Genomic DNA, 15,262 nt, shown 5'->3' with positions numbered 1-15,262 from the left:
GGTAAAATTTAAAAGCTAGTTTAAATTAATTTTATTATTTCAAAAATATTAATTATTTAATATTATTTTTTGTAGGTCGCTCCAATAAAGAAGGGCCGGACGGTGGGAATCGGTTCTGTCAACGAAGTCGCAAGGGCGACTTCGTCTTACTCTTCTAGACGGGCCCAAGAGACTTCTCAGATGCAGGCTCGATTGGATACCCAGCAGGAACGTTTAGACTCTCTCGAGAACCTGTTAGATATTATGGCGATGGAGAACCCGACCATGCAGAGAGCGTTGGCGGCCAGACGACAAGCTCTCGGGATGCAACAACGGGATCCCGATTCTACCAATCCAGTGGGAGGGGGAACGAGCGGAGAGGGACCGAGCGAGACCAACTACTTTGATGATGTATCGCTCCCGTAGATTTTCATTTTTATAATTTCGTTTTGTAAAATATTAAAACTTAAATTTTCTTTATGGAATATTTATTTTCTAAACAATTGTTTCTTTATTATTTGAAATTTTAATTTTTATAATTTCCAATTTTATTATAAATAAAAATAATGTAATAAATGAAATTAATATAATTAATATAATAAATAAAACAACGATGTAAATTCGTCGTAAAGTTTACAACGAATTTACATCGAAGAACTCGTAAATACGATGTAAACAATTACATCGAGTTTACAACGACGGAGATGTAAAGTCGTCGTAAATTTTACAACGAATTTACATCGAAATTTTACGTGTATTTTACATCGAAATATTTACAAGTCCTTTACGACGAAACTTTACGAGTTACTTACAACGAGGCTTTACGTGGAGATTACGACGAATTCTTTCCTTCTCCTTTACGACGAATTCATTAACTCGTAACCGTTACATGGCGTTTACGACGAATCTTTTTTTACGACGGACGATTAACAACGAATCGTGTTTCGAGGTAAAGTCGTCGTAATCCTCCTTTTACAACAAATTTACAACGAATTGCGCCCTGGTAAATAATATGTTTTCTTGTAGTGAATAGCAAACCCGCTTTTTGTTTTCTATGACATCATCTTTTTTTTATAGAAAAATAAAATGAAAATCTAACGGTTCAGATTGATTTGGTATTTAATCCAAGAGTTTCTATTTTTTCCAAGTGATGTCATCTTTTTTAAAGTAGAATTTAATCTATCGAAGCTTTGTGTCGGTATAGGTAGTGAAGCATTGTGTTGGTTCGTTAGAGTTGTGATTAAAGAATATGCTGATGTCATCTTTTTTTATAGGAAAAAATGTTCTAATTAAACGGCTGAGATTGTTTTAGTTTGATGATCTAAGGGATAAAAAGTTCTCATCTTTGAGTATGCTGACCTCATCAAAAACTGTCGTTGTGATCTTCCCCGAGACACAGCCCTTAAATGACGTCCCTTGTAAATTATATCTATGTTTTATGTTTTGTACAAGTTATTCATCTGTCGTATACAATTTATGTACATGTATTCACCTCCTCATCTGTTCTGATTCTTTTGTGCGTTGTGCGACCAAACCCTAATCCCAGAAAATCTTTTTTTTTATTCAGTCTTTTAATCACCAACTGAAAACAATAAATTTCTTTCTCTCTGTCTCCTGCTCCATATCAGTTCCGAGAATTGGAGGAATCAGTCACATGTTTCTTTCTTTTGCACTTTTTCTTTTCGTTTTTTTTCTTTAAAAAAGTTGGTAATCAATTTGAAATCAACATAAGCGTCTCCTGCAGTTAGCTTATTTTCTGATTCGTTTTTTTACGAACTCATATTCTATTTGCATGTCCTCTGTTTCATTCTTTCATTGTTCTCTGCAATTTCTTGTTCTTATCCTTCACTTACATTTGTGTTTTTATGTTTACAGATGGATTACGAAAGACAAAAGCTTTGTTTTTTTTTAACTGGTTTAACAAAAAAGTTTTGTTATGAATAGATGCTTACAAAAAAAATTGTTCTGAATGTTTGCTTTCGGGTTGAATCGGGTTGTTAAGTTATTTTAGGTTTAGTTTAGTTACAATCGGGTTTGTTTGGTTATAAAACCCGGTCCCGAACCGGACCCGTTTTATCTTCGGATCTTTGCGGATTGTATGACAAAAAGGTGAAAAAACCAAATCGAATACGAACCAGATATATTCCGAACCGAGACCAAACTGATATTTCATATAAAACGTTGAGAGACACCGCTGGTAGGTACCTATGACATTTCAATAGTTTAAAGTACGAAATCAGTGGATGACAGTTTCAAACAATATTTCTTCGTAATGTGCATATGCATTAACGTATAATACATGCTTCTGAGTTTTGAATGATTTAAGTTTAATACTTGTTGAGTTTGTCATCTAATTAACAAGATTTCTTTTATTTTATAAGATCTAGTGTCATCAATGTATTTCAGCACACGTCTCATTGCGAACAAAGTTTTATAGTAACTTGTTTTACTCTGCTCAATAAACAAGCACACCGCAGCGTATAAACTATTCATTCACTTGGTGTCCTCTTTGGTCTGCAGTTTCAGGTAACTAATCAGGCAATCAATTAGGGATTAATCTTTTGACATTGCATGTGTGTTGTAATAATGTAAACCTACTACGTAGCCAGATTAAGATTGGAAGGAACAAAACAAACTAATGAGCAACAGGTTTGCAAACAATATTGCAACCTCTCACCACACTCATTGTTCTTCAAGGAACTTTCAATATCAGCTATGTGTCTGTCACCGGCTAGACTGGTGTAGCACAGTAGTCGTAACGGGAATCTTATGATTTTAAGCATATGTCTGGTCTTCAAAAATACTAAATCCACCTGTTTGTAATACATGATGGAGTAGGATGATTTAATAATATTTTTGATTCCATCTATGTTGGTAGTGAACATGAAAAATTCTGTTTTTAAAATTTTAGAGTAAATAAGGTAAATACTGTTCTTTCACAGAAATTGTTTTCTGTTTTTTTTGTAAGACTGTGATCTTTGATCATGCTTCATATTTTATTGTAAAATTACATAATTTTGTATTTTGTTAAAAACTTTATGTTTTGAGCAGTTATTTATTTGAAATGACATATCTCTTGAATAGTAAGAGATATACCTTTTCATAATTTGTGTATTTTGTTAAAAAATAATTTTGAAGAGTTAGAATCTCAGGTTTGAATTGTTTTTTTTTCACCTAATGGTCCTAAAAGTTTATTTACTAATAACAGCAATCATATTAAATGTTGAAAGGTTATGTTTTTTGATAAAAAAAAACAAAAATATTTTTGTTTTAAGAATTATATTTTTTTTCTTTATAAAAATTGTTTTTTATAATTTAAAATATATTATTTAATTTTAGTGATAGACCATTATAAATTTTGTTGTTAACTATGGCCTCCCTTAATACTTAGTTGAAAATTTGTATCTCTTAAATATTTTTAACATGAAAAATTGTTAGTTGTTGTTAGTTGTAATTGAGTTTAATGAAATGGTACATGTGTTAAGTGCTGTGTCTTTTAGTTAAATAGTTTTGTTTAAGAGTTCTCAAGAGAAAATATACTAACTCTTCTTTGAAGAGATGCATGCAAGGGATGCAATGAAAAGATGCAGTTGTTCTCTTGTACTGTTTCGTTTTTTATTTAAACCCTTGTTATTGTGATGAAAAATAATAAGCTCAGTTTTTATTTTTCTATGAATAAAATGTGAACTTTTTGTTCCTTAGAGTTTTTAATGATCACAATTACATAGATTGTGATATATAATTATTTTTTCTTTCTAAGAAATTTATCTTTATTCTTTGTTTTATTTTAGAAACTTTGGTTTCATTTACAAAGATTATATTTATTAGTTTTTAGAATGAAAAATTGTGTATTTTTGTTTTTACTTCATTCATATCATTTTATTAATACTTTATCTAAATATTTGCAATTATGAAAGATTGTGTCTTTATAAATAGTTCAAAAAGTAGATAAAATATCTTAAAAGTTGTATTTAAAAAATTTAAGAATTGTGTTTAATCATTTAGTTTTAAATGCATTTTCTCATAATAAATTCATTGAGAGGAAGAACAGAAGAAGTAAAACGGCCAAAAAGAAAAATGAAAAAATAATAGAAGACGATTATGTAATTTAATATTGTTATGATATCAAAAAACAATTAAACTTCTAAATTACTAATATTTGTTGTTTACTTGCATATTATATCTTTACACACATTTGTTGTCTTCATATATTCATCCAATTATTTATTCCATAAAAGGTTATTTATTTAAAATATATTTAAGACAGATTTAAAATTAAAATACAAAAAATAAAAAATTAAAAAAATTATTCTTCACGCACGTTTACGTGCGGGGTTGTTTTCTAGTGTTTTTAAATTCAATCCAAACACAAGACCGGATTATCTCTTGGATCTGCAAGTTATTGGATCGATTTCAGGAGAACGTTTAAAGTTAATTTGAAATTAAGTAGAGTAATTTCTCTATATCACAATTCTCTTTTGGTTAGAGTAAATTTTTCAAAAATAAAAAATACAAATAAAATAGTTTATTCATTTTTATGTACGTACAATAAAATAAACAAATCATAATTTAAATTCAATATTTCTAAAATATACATCTCGGATTTCTAAGTTTTTAATCAATTCAACATGTATTAGTCACAACCATATGCTGATACATGTTTCAAGATATTGACAGAAATTAACTAAAAGTTTTCCATTATATCTAAACCGGCTTTAGGTACAAGTCGTCGGGTTCATCGGTGTAACCATATGTCCAAAACGGATATGGTTAAAATATTAAATTATATAAAAAGTGTTTTGAAAACCGGACCGGACTGGCCGGTCGAATTAGTCCGACCTTGACTTACTGAAGAAGCCGAGTCCGGTTTGGTTTAAAACCCGGATTTGAGAAAAAAATCAATAAAACCAGCTGAAAACCGGTAAAACCGGTGACCCGGATTAATTTTAAAATCCGGTTCTTGAAAATTAGCATATAATTAAGTGTTTTCAATTATTACTCGCTAAAATTTAATATTTTATAATTAATGTTCAGCTATCCCTATTTAATTATTTTTTTTTCTTAAGAAACAATGTGAAAAATATATTTTTGACTCTCATATATTATCTTTATTTCTACTATATTCATAAAAATTGAGATAATAGTTGTAAAAGTAAATAAATATGATAATTTTAACCATAAATCATTTGCTTTTTACAAATTTCAGTTTACATATTATTCACTATTCAGTTTTTACCATATATACAGTTTAATTTATGTTTGTTGTTTATTTTTAGTTAATAAAAAAGTTAGAAAATGTATTGTATATAGAAATAAAGTTTATATAGTATAAATATATAATTACATATATTTAATTTTTCATAGATAGAAAATCCGGTTCAACCGATTTAACCGGTCCAACCAGTTAACCAGCAGCTACACAGAGTCAGAATCCGGTCCGATTTTCAAAACATTGATAAAAATAAAAATAAATAATCAACACAACTAAAATATAATTACATAAATATATATTTTCTATTTATGCGTTTGCAGAAATTAAATTATGCATACTGAAAGATAAAAATATATAAAACATATATAACTTTTATGTGTACTTAATATACTACCACAATTAATTGTAAAATATTCTTACCATTTTTGATGGATTTGTCAATAAAAACAGCTATCGCGCGTTTTCTCTGGAAGCATTATTTGGAAGTATGTTAGCATTCACCTTGCCAAAGTATCCAAACTTATTATTATTAGTTTTTAATAAAATTTAATTATATTTATAAATCCTAAGAATTAAAAACTTTGTTAGATTTGAATTTTAGATTCCCAAGCATATTTAAGTATAACCTCCTTTGTTGGAATAACTAGTACAAGTGGTTTTTTTTTTGACAAATAGTACAAGTGAAATTGTGTGGTAACTGTACAACGATCCATCAAAGCTTTTCTACGTATTCTTCTACAGACTGGAGAGAGATATTTTTAGAAGAGTCAATATTCAGGGATTTGAAGAGTTTAAGCATCATGATATAATTCTTGACACCTTTCGGTGGAGAATATGAAGTTTATGTAAATGTGTTCAAAGGCTTTCATATTTTGGATTTCAACTCTTATGACATTGGGTCAAGAAAATACTCTTATGACATTCCTTTTAATGTTGTTTGGATTTCGATTTTATAATAGTTCTCGATCTAATCACATGAGCATTGAACATATTGTTTTGCTTGGCCGTGTTGTCACTCAGTTGTCAAGAGTTTTGTTGTCAGACATAACAGGCTTCTTAGATTTACTTTTTTCTCTTTGCTTAAATTCTTAGATTGACGTGTACAGGTGAAATCCTGTGGTCGTCGTACTACGAACCCCTAACCCCTTCTACGTTGCCTTGTACAATTTGGAGTCGAAACCTTTTAATAGAGTACTAGATCTTGACCCGCACGTCCGTGCGGGTGTATTTTCAAAATTATGTTACTATTTATTTTTATATTATTAAGGCTGAATAAAAATTTAAATCTGAAGAACTAAACTGATTCCGATCCGAAAGAGTAGTACCAAACTCGAACCAAAATGATTAAATATATAATTATTCAAAATTTTGATGTTTTAGAGAATCGAAACCGGATCCGATCCGAAGTGAAGTATTTCAGATACCAAAATGTATCCGAAAAAAAGATTTATATACTATATATATTAGATTTAATGTATATAAAAATATCCAGAATATATATGATATTTTTAAGTTGGTTTAAATGCTTAAAATATATAAAAATATTCAAAAATAAATATCTAAAATAGTTAGTATACTCATAACACCAAAAATACAAAATAAGTATTGATTCTCGATCCAAATATTTAAACCAAACCAATTTATATGTTAAGTTTAGGTATTCAGACATATGTTATTCAAATTTATATGTAATATATTATTTATTTATAGATTTTGAGAAATTTAAAGTATATATAATGAATTTTAAAATTTTAAAATTAATTTAAATAGATTATATGAACCCAAACCGAACCCATAAAGTTTCGAATAGAATTCAAACTGAAATTTAGAAATATCTGAATGGACTCAAATCTTTGATCCCGGAAACCCGAAACCCAAATAGATCCGAACCAAATCCGAATGGATACCCTAACGCCCACCTCTAGTCACTATTATTTATGAAGTCACTATTATATATCATATAGTCATATAATTAATAGTATTTTATATATACCATCATATAAATACTTACATATATTATATTTTTAAAATTTAATGTGAAATATAAAAACCATAACTTAAGTCGGTACATTAAATTGGGGTTTTTATTATTTTTTTGATATATATTGAAAACATTTTTTAATTATGGTTATTGTAAAATATTTTAGTAAAAATAAAATTTTGAATGTATGCATATTTTAAATCAATTTCTGATACAAATCAACTTTAAATTATTATTTTGATTTGAAATATGTATATAAAGTTTAAATTTTATTTTATGATTATATTAGACAAAAATGTTTTTAAGTAATTAGAGTAGTCCATTTTCGTATATTTTAAAGTTGACTCAAATAGATAGTTTTTCATAATATAAAGTCTTCTAATTTTTGTTAATAACATAGACCCATTATTTTTATTAGTATATTGCTATCTATGTTTCCAAACAACAATATATTTTTATAATGCTAATCATGTTTCCAAACAAACCTATTTTTTTAACTGATATCCATATTTCCAAACAAACTTGTTTTTAAATTGTTATCCATGTTTCCAAACAAATATAATTAGTACTTCAATTTTAATAATATAGAATTAGAGCTTGACGCGGACGTCTGTGGGTGTATATTTTACGTTTTTATCATTGTTTTGTATAAATGATATATATTAATAATTTTAAATGTATTACAGATCTAATATAATAAAAATAAAAATTTAAAACCTTTTTGACCGACATTAGTATCATATAAACATATCCCCTATTTATAAATAACTAAACTTATATTTATATGGAAATAATATACAATAATCTATCATTAAAAAATTTAAAATGTGAGTTTAAAAATTATATTGGATAAGTTTATTATCAATATGAGTTTATTTTCAATAAGAGATATATAACTATGAGATTGTATTTTTAAAATCATAAGAAATATATGACTATGAGATTGTATTTTTAAAAAGAAAAAAATTACAATTAACATTTAAAAAATAAAATGATTAATCAGTTTATCTCAATTTTTATCATATAAAACATTTGGATTAACATCTGTACTAAAATAAACATAAATTCTAATTTTATTGAATCGCTAGTTACTAACTGATTTATATAATAAATATGTTGAAATAGTACATGTATATACTTGTCTGTCTAAATAAATGGTTTAGATGATTCCATTATCAGTACTTGTCTGTCTAAACAAATTTGAAGTGATTAGTATCTGATATATTGGTTAATATCCATTTTTTCTGAATTGACAGGTGCAAGGAAGATCTTCATAAATATTGATCTTATGTTTGAAAGATTAGATTTATTCTCGAGCAATATTGCAATTATTAAATAAATAAGAAAACCGAATGGTTTTTACTCCAAACTGAATTTGACAAACCAACTGGTTTTGCATCGAAAAAAAATGGTTTTGCATCGAAGTATATTATGTAAGAAACCAAAAAATATTGATATATATAGTTATTTAGATTTGTGGTAAATCTCTGACCATCGTTTTAATATCTCTTTCGGTAGAAAACAGTTATAATAGTTTAGATTTGTGCTCATGTGAAATATGATTATAAGTCCAATTTATGGTTAGAGATGGTTAGAATTAGACATGTGAACTGGTTAAAATGGTTAGATAAAATACAATTAGGTCCAGTTAAAAGTAAGTTAAATTAAAAATGTCTAGCCCATTAAAAATTAGAACAAAAAAATGTGATGGACTTAAAAATACTCAAAAGATTTTTAATTTAAAGCAGTGGCAGTCAGTTGTAAATAATGAAATGAAGTGAGGGTTAATTCCCATTTGTACTTCACTTTTAATAGGATAGATATATTCAAGGACTAGAAGAGGTTAATCATCATTATACAACTCTTCACACCTTTGTAGGCTATGGGAAGAATATAAATTTTATAATTTTATGTAACTGTGTTCGATAGGCTTTCATAATTATTACCTGAGACTCTGATAAAGGTCACTACGATCGTTGTCACCTAGTATGTAACGGCCTTTTATAGCCCATTTAAGATCACTGTTACCTAGTATGTTTTGGGCCAATTTTTTTTTTGGACAACGTCTTGGGCCAAATAAATCTTGTTTTATTAGGATTCTTGTATATATAGTCAGATAAAAAGAAGTCGAAGTCTAAAGCTTTGAAGCGATCCCATCTAGGGTTTACAAAATCTGGCGCGAAAAATTTGGAGCAGCAGTTCTCGATGGGTCTAACATCAACCACGTCCAGACATGAAACGCAGTCGTCGAACTCTGTAAGAGAATACTCAGTCCCACCAATCCCTGATGATCTGCTTGTCGAAATATTCTCTCGAGTCCCAGCAAAGTCTATAGCTAGATTTCGTTGCGTATCGAAATTCTTGGTATCCATACTTCGTCGTCATGATTTCACAGAGTTGTTTTTGACCAACTCTTTGAATCGTCCACGCCTCCTATTAACCATAGAAGCTAATGGCAAGTTGTTCTTCTGTTCTTCTGCTCTTCACCTCAGCCTCATAATCCAGACGATAACTCTCCTCTTGTAGCCACCCCTTATCATCCTACGTTACCTCTCGAACCAACTTATATCTGTAAACGAACTTATACCTGTAAACCAACTTATACCTGTAAACATGTATGCGGATTGGTCTTGCTTCAGGGAGCGAAAAGAAGACAATGTCCGCTGATTTGTAATCCTGCCAAGGGAAAAGTCCAAACATTACCCAAAGTGCTTAGAAAAGATTATAAAACTCCTAAGGAAATATTCTTAGGCTATGATCCTATTTCCAAACAGTTCAAAGTGTTGTGTTTGAGTATGAACACCTCTGTACCCAATACTCATTGGATTTTGACATTGGAATCTGGAAAATGTTTGTGGAGAAGTGTCGCACCCGAATTCAATTTTAAGGAGAATGGTGAAATACAGAGTGATATATGCATAAATGGTGTTTTGTATTTCAAGGTTTGGCTCGAAGAATCTTTTGTGATAGTTTGCTTCGATGTAAGGTCTGAGAAGTTCGGTTTTATTAACAAAGATAACATGTTACCAGAGCCTCTTGGTTTTTCTGGTCCTTTGATCAAGTACAAAGGTAAATTAGGTATACATTTTTAATAATGGACAAAACCTTGTGTTGTGGGTTCTAGAAGATGCTGGAAATCATAAATGGTCCAAGCATAGCTATGTATTGTCGTATCCTTTGTGGTGCGCGATAGTCGATAGATATGGAATGTATGTATGTTGGAATGACTATTACAGATGAAGTTGTCTACTCGTGCGACTCTTGCGTTTGGTTCTACAATTTGGAGAGCAACATTATTAAAAAAGTCAATATCGAGGGACTGGAAGGGATTGAGCATCCTAGAATTATCAACACATTTGTAGACTATGTGGAGAATATGAAGTTTATATAACTGTGTTTAAAAAGGCTTTTTCCATATATTATTTATTTGTGACTATATTTGGGATGTCAATGATTTCAACTTTATAATTTTTGCTAGAAATTGAGCACTGAACAGTTGAACACATATTGTTCTTTTTTTTAATCTTCTCCATCTCTTTCACACGTTAGGTTCATTATTGTTTGGTCGGAGTACACGTTTTAGCAGTGGCATCAAAACATGGGACGAGTATTTGTTGTTGACTATTGTTGATACTTGATCAATTCCATACGTGATCCATTTAAAATTGGAGCAGAGCAAATCTTATTGGACAAACAAATTCTCAGAAGTTTTATTCGATAATATGCATCAGACCACAAGCACCAGACATAACCTGATCAGCTGAAACAAAGTAATGCTTGCAATAATACTACAGACATAAACCAAATCATACAAAATCAAAATCAGGGTTACAAATGTCGTCTCTACTGCACGAGTTTTCCCAAAACGGACTCTGCGCGGTGCTCAAAACCGGGTAAAGCCCATTCATGTGCCAATTTTGCAAATACAACAGTACAATAATCAGCTTGGACCAATGCTAGAATGAAACAATGTTGGATGATGCTGGTGATTGTTGGAGTAAGCTTGAAGTTAGCTTGAGGAGAAAGCAATCTAATCCTACCGAGTTATGGTTCATGAAAGGATTAGGAAAATATCCAAATATGTTATACCTAATGAGTTTAGGAAATTAAGTTTATATATAAGGAGATGCAAGAGTGTTGCATAACTTATGAGTTTTGTGATTGAGAGATTGAGAGCTTAAGGTTTTGAGTTATTTTCCTTAAGAGATTAATAAGAGAGTTATTCTTATTATCGAGTTCTTGTTTATTGAAACTCATCATCATACAAATCGAGATTCAATATTTGGTATCAGAGCATCAGGTTACAAAGCTATAAACGTGCGAATAAAGCTTAGTAAACCATGGGGGATATTTCGATCATATCAGCATCACGGCGAATTATAATGCTTATGGAGGAAAATTTATTCAACTTAGACTCACCGGAGCCTAACATGGATAAGGAGATGACAACAATGAAGGCTGCGGTTCAATCTAAAGGAAAGAAGAAGAAGCAGAAGAGAGTATCTGGTGATGATGATGATGCTAAGAGAGTCACGGGAAACAGAAAGCGTTTTGATGATCATGATCTGGTAAATACAGCGCGCAGACCTAAGAAGAAAAGGAAGAAAAATAAAGAGAAGATACAAAAAGAGGATCCAGAGGCGGACTTGAAGGAAGTTAAGCACTTGATCAACGGCTTTAGTTCTAACTGGAAGATGCATGAAACAAATCTATGGAGTAGCATTGAATTTGAGTTCGTTGTAAAGGTTGACATAATGACTGTGGAGACTAAGAAAAAGGATGAGATTATGAGAGATCCTTTAGCCCTTAGAGACAGTGAAGAGTATTATAAAAGGATAGAGAAAACTTGGAAGAGGGGCTACCTTCTGTATGAAGAAAAAAACGAAGAGGACAAAGAAGACAAATCCAACGAAGAAGCTTCTGACCTAGAGGAAGAAATCAGAGTTGATAAAGCCTCTGAGTGGATAGATTCTTCGGTTAAATTATTGAAACGTGACCATGCGTATCTAGCCACAGGGCAGAACAATGATGTTAAACAGAATGATCCAAAGAAGAAGAGCAGCAAGAAGGTGAAGCGGATCGTAGAAGAAGTAAATATCAATAACTCTAATGCTGTTTCAAATTTCAGAATCTCGGATCCATTGAGGGAAAAGTTTAAGGAGAAGGGTATTGAAGTTCTTTTTAGATTTCAAGCCATGACTTTTGATATGGTTCTTGATGATGCTGATATTGCTGGAAGGGTTCGTACTGGTCAGGATAAAACACTAGCGTTTGTGTTACCTATAATGGAGTTTTTTATCAATAGACCTGCAAAGAAAAAAAGGAAGCAAAAGGATACTAAGAGTGTTGAGATTATCTTCGAAGGTTATTTGAAGCAAGAGAGCCTACAAAAAGAGCTGAAGCGGGCGAGCCTGAAGTTAACTTCACAAGCCAGAGAGATTAAAGAGTTAAAACATAAGCTTTGGGAAAGATACGAGAAACTTCCTGATATGCAGTCGTACTTTCACTTCAGAGAAGGAGAGACGGATCGAACGCGTGTTGAGTTTTCAATCAAAACCAAGAAGGTTTTCATGGTGGTTTCTGAATTTGAAAACAAACCACAGCTATTGAGCCAAGCTAACGAGATCATTAAGAGACAAGCATATGATATAAATACACTTCAGAGAGCACTGATCAAGGAGAAGGAAGAAGAGATAGAATTTTATATCGTGGCAGAGTCCATTAATTGTCAAAAGGATACTTTCTCAATGTATCTCAGAGGCGAACTTGATAACATCCAGGAGGAAATGGATGCATTAAGGGATCTGCACAGATGGAAGCTCGACGACAACGGTGTCGAGAATCTCCTTAACAAGATGAAGAGGCGTGAGGTCAACGCCCAGTCAACGAGTCGTTCTGAGTCAACTCAGTTGCAGATCTTCGTGAGGATGATTTATGGAGGGAAAACAATAGTGATCTACACCAACAAGAACAACACAGTGGAGCAGCTCCACCACAGAATCGAGCCAAAGGTAAAGGTTCCAGTGAAGGAGCAGCTTGTTATCTACAAAGGAGAACGCCGCGATATCATGTACGCAGTCTCTCGAATGCTCAGGGGCGATTGGATTTGTCCTCGTAACAAGCTTTATGTGTCGTATCGGAACATCTTGGGATCTTTGCTGGACCTATTTTTGGGTATTGAGACGCAGAAAAGAGAGCTTAGCGTACATGGATGCACAAGGAACAGTATCAATGATCTTGTAAGCATCGTGAGGGACCTGAAGTATGCGAGAAGCTTTGAAACAGATACAGATGTTAAAAAACGAGATAAGATCATTGAGAAACTTTATGCTGAGATAGAAGTTTTGAAGATGGCAAAGTCTCATCCCCACGGATCTGCTGACCAGTTGTGCAACAAAGCCATAGAACTGCAGGAACAGTTAGAGGAAGCCAACATGATGAAGAGATCTGGCTCGGACTCTCTGGTTTCTTTGACGAAACAGCTAGAAGGAAGAAGTAAAAGATTGCACGCTGTGGTGTCTGAGATGACTGAACTCAAAGATAAGGCAAAGTTAATGGCGATGGCGGGGCTTAGGCAAAGCGAAGATCTTTATAAATCAGAACAACTGTTAGAGACTGCTGAAGAATTATTATCTAAGGATGAGAAAGAGGCAATAAAAATGAAGAGTGAGCTTGAAACTGTCAAAGAGGAGAAGAAACAGGGTGGTCATTATCCTAATCCTGGTGAGCTTGAAACTGTCAAAGAGGCAATAAAAATGAAGAGTGAGCTTGAAACTGTTAAAGAGGAGAAGAAACAGGGTTTAAAGAAAAATCAAATTCTTATGGAAGAGAAGAATAAAATCAGGTCGAAAGTGGAAGAGGAGAAGAGCGAGATATCTATGCAGATTTTAGCTTCAGCGTTACACCAAGCGTCGAGTGAATCACGCGTGTTGAAAGAAGAGTTGTTGAGCCTAGGTGGTCAGGATTACGAGATACAAGTAGAACATTACAAGAACAGGATTGAAGTCACGCAAGTCAGTGAGGTGAAACAAATCAAGATGAGAGAGACTGGTCTGTTTAATCACGTGAAGAAGTTTGATGAAGAAGTTTGTAAAATGAGAAGAGAAACAAACAGGTTAGGTAATTTGGTGAAAAGGGCCCATGAAGAAACTGATGGAGCATTGAAGAAAGAGTCTCTGTTGAGAGATGATCTCAAAGAAGTGGAAGATGATGTGATTTGTCTTCAGGAAGCTCTCAGAGAAGCAAGAGCTGAAAGCTTGAAATTGAATTCGAAAATGCTGGACAAAGAAACTGAGTTTAAAAGCATTCTTCATGATAATGATTTGCTTAGAGTAAAAGAGAATGATGACAAGAGCAAGAGAGCGACAGGACATATCTTTTATGTTGGTGAAAGTCTAATTAGGTGGTGTTCGAGTAAACAAGAGAATGTTGTGGTATCGTCGTGTGAAACTGAAAACATGGCAGGGATTGAAGCCATGAAACATGCTATATTGTTTCAAGAATTACATCGGCTTATACCCGAGAGTGAAAATAGAGTCGACGTCTTGATGAAAGAGTTTGGGAAATTGAAGCTCAAGAAGATGAGAGGCATTATCAAAAGTTTGTTTCGAATGGATTTCAAGCTTAAGGGGGAGATTGTTGGAGTAAGCTTGAAGTTAGCTTGAGGAGAAAGCAATCTAATCCTACCGAGTTATGGTTCATGAAAGGATTAGGAAAATATCCAAATATGTTATACCTAATGAGTTTAGGAAATTAAGTTTATATATAAGGAGATGCAAGAGTGTTGCATAACTTATGAGTTTTGTGATTGAGAGATTGAGAGCTTAAGGTTTTGAGTTATTTTCCTTAAGAGATTAATAAGAGAGTTATTCTTATTATCGAGTTCTTGTTTATTGAAACTCATCATCATACAAATCGAGATTCAATAGGTGATGAGTCAAGAGTGCTTGTGATAGAGATAATACCTTTGATGTATCAAAACCAAATCCACACCCATTTGCATCATTCGTTGTGTATCATCAATAGCTGCATAAGAAAGATATAACTTGCAATATGTAAAAGAGTTCTGTGAGGACAAATGGTGTGACTTA

The 15,262-nt window shown here is 31.9% G+C and overlaps 1 protein-coding gene, 1 long non-coding RNA gene and 1 pseudogene across 3 annotated transcripts; all 3 read left to right on the top strand.

Annotated features, from left to right (window-relative positions):
• Positions 1 to 1,471: 1,471 nt before the first annotated feature.
• Positions 1,472 to 2,924, top strand: LOC130498516 (uncharacterized). 2 transcript variants are annotated; one of them, XR_008937408.1, is made up of 2 exons: positions 1,472 to 2,505; positions 2,589 to 2,924. It is a non-coding gene; the product is annotated as an uncharacterized LOC130498516 (long non-coding RNA). The 2 variants fall into 2 exon arrangements; XR_008937407.1 differs by having other exon boundaries at positions 2,585 to 2,924.
• Positions 2,925 to 9,323: 6,399 nt separating this feature from the next.
• On the top strand, positions 9,324 to 10,612 carry LOC108819983 (putative F-box protein At1g53360; annotated as a pseudogene).
• Positions 10,613 to 11,866: 1,254 nt separating this feature from the next.
• Positions 11,867 to 14,836, top strand: LOC108837797 (uncharacterized). Its single transcript, XM_056992846.1, has 2 exons — positions 11,867 to 13,877; positions 13,956 to 14,836. The coding sequence occupies exons 1-2, from the start codon at positions 11,867 to 11,869 to the stop codon at positions 14,834 to 14,836; spliced, it is 2,892 nt and encodes a 963-aa protein (XP_056848826.1).
• The last annotated feature ends 426 nt before the right edge of the window (positions 14,837 to 15,262 follow it).

The sequence above is a fragment of the Raphanus sativus genome, chromosome 8, assembly GCF_000801105.2.
Source record: "Raphanus sativus cultivar WK10039 chromosome 8, ASM80110v3, whole genome shotgun sequence".
Classification (NCBI taxonomy): Eukaryota; Viridiplantae; Streptophyta; class Magnoliopsida; order Brassicales; family Brassicaceae; genus Raphanus; species Raphanus sativus.
This window is presented reverse-complemented; position numbering and strand designations above follow the sequence as displayed.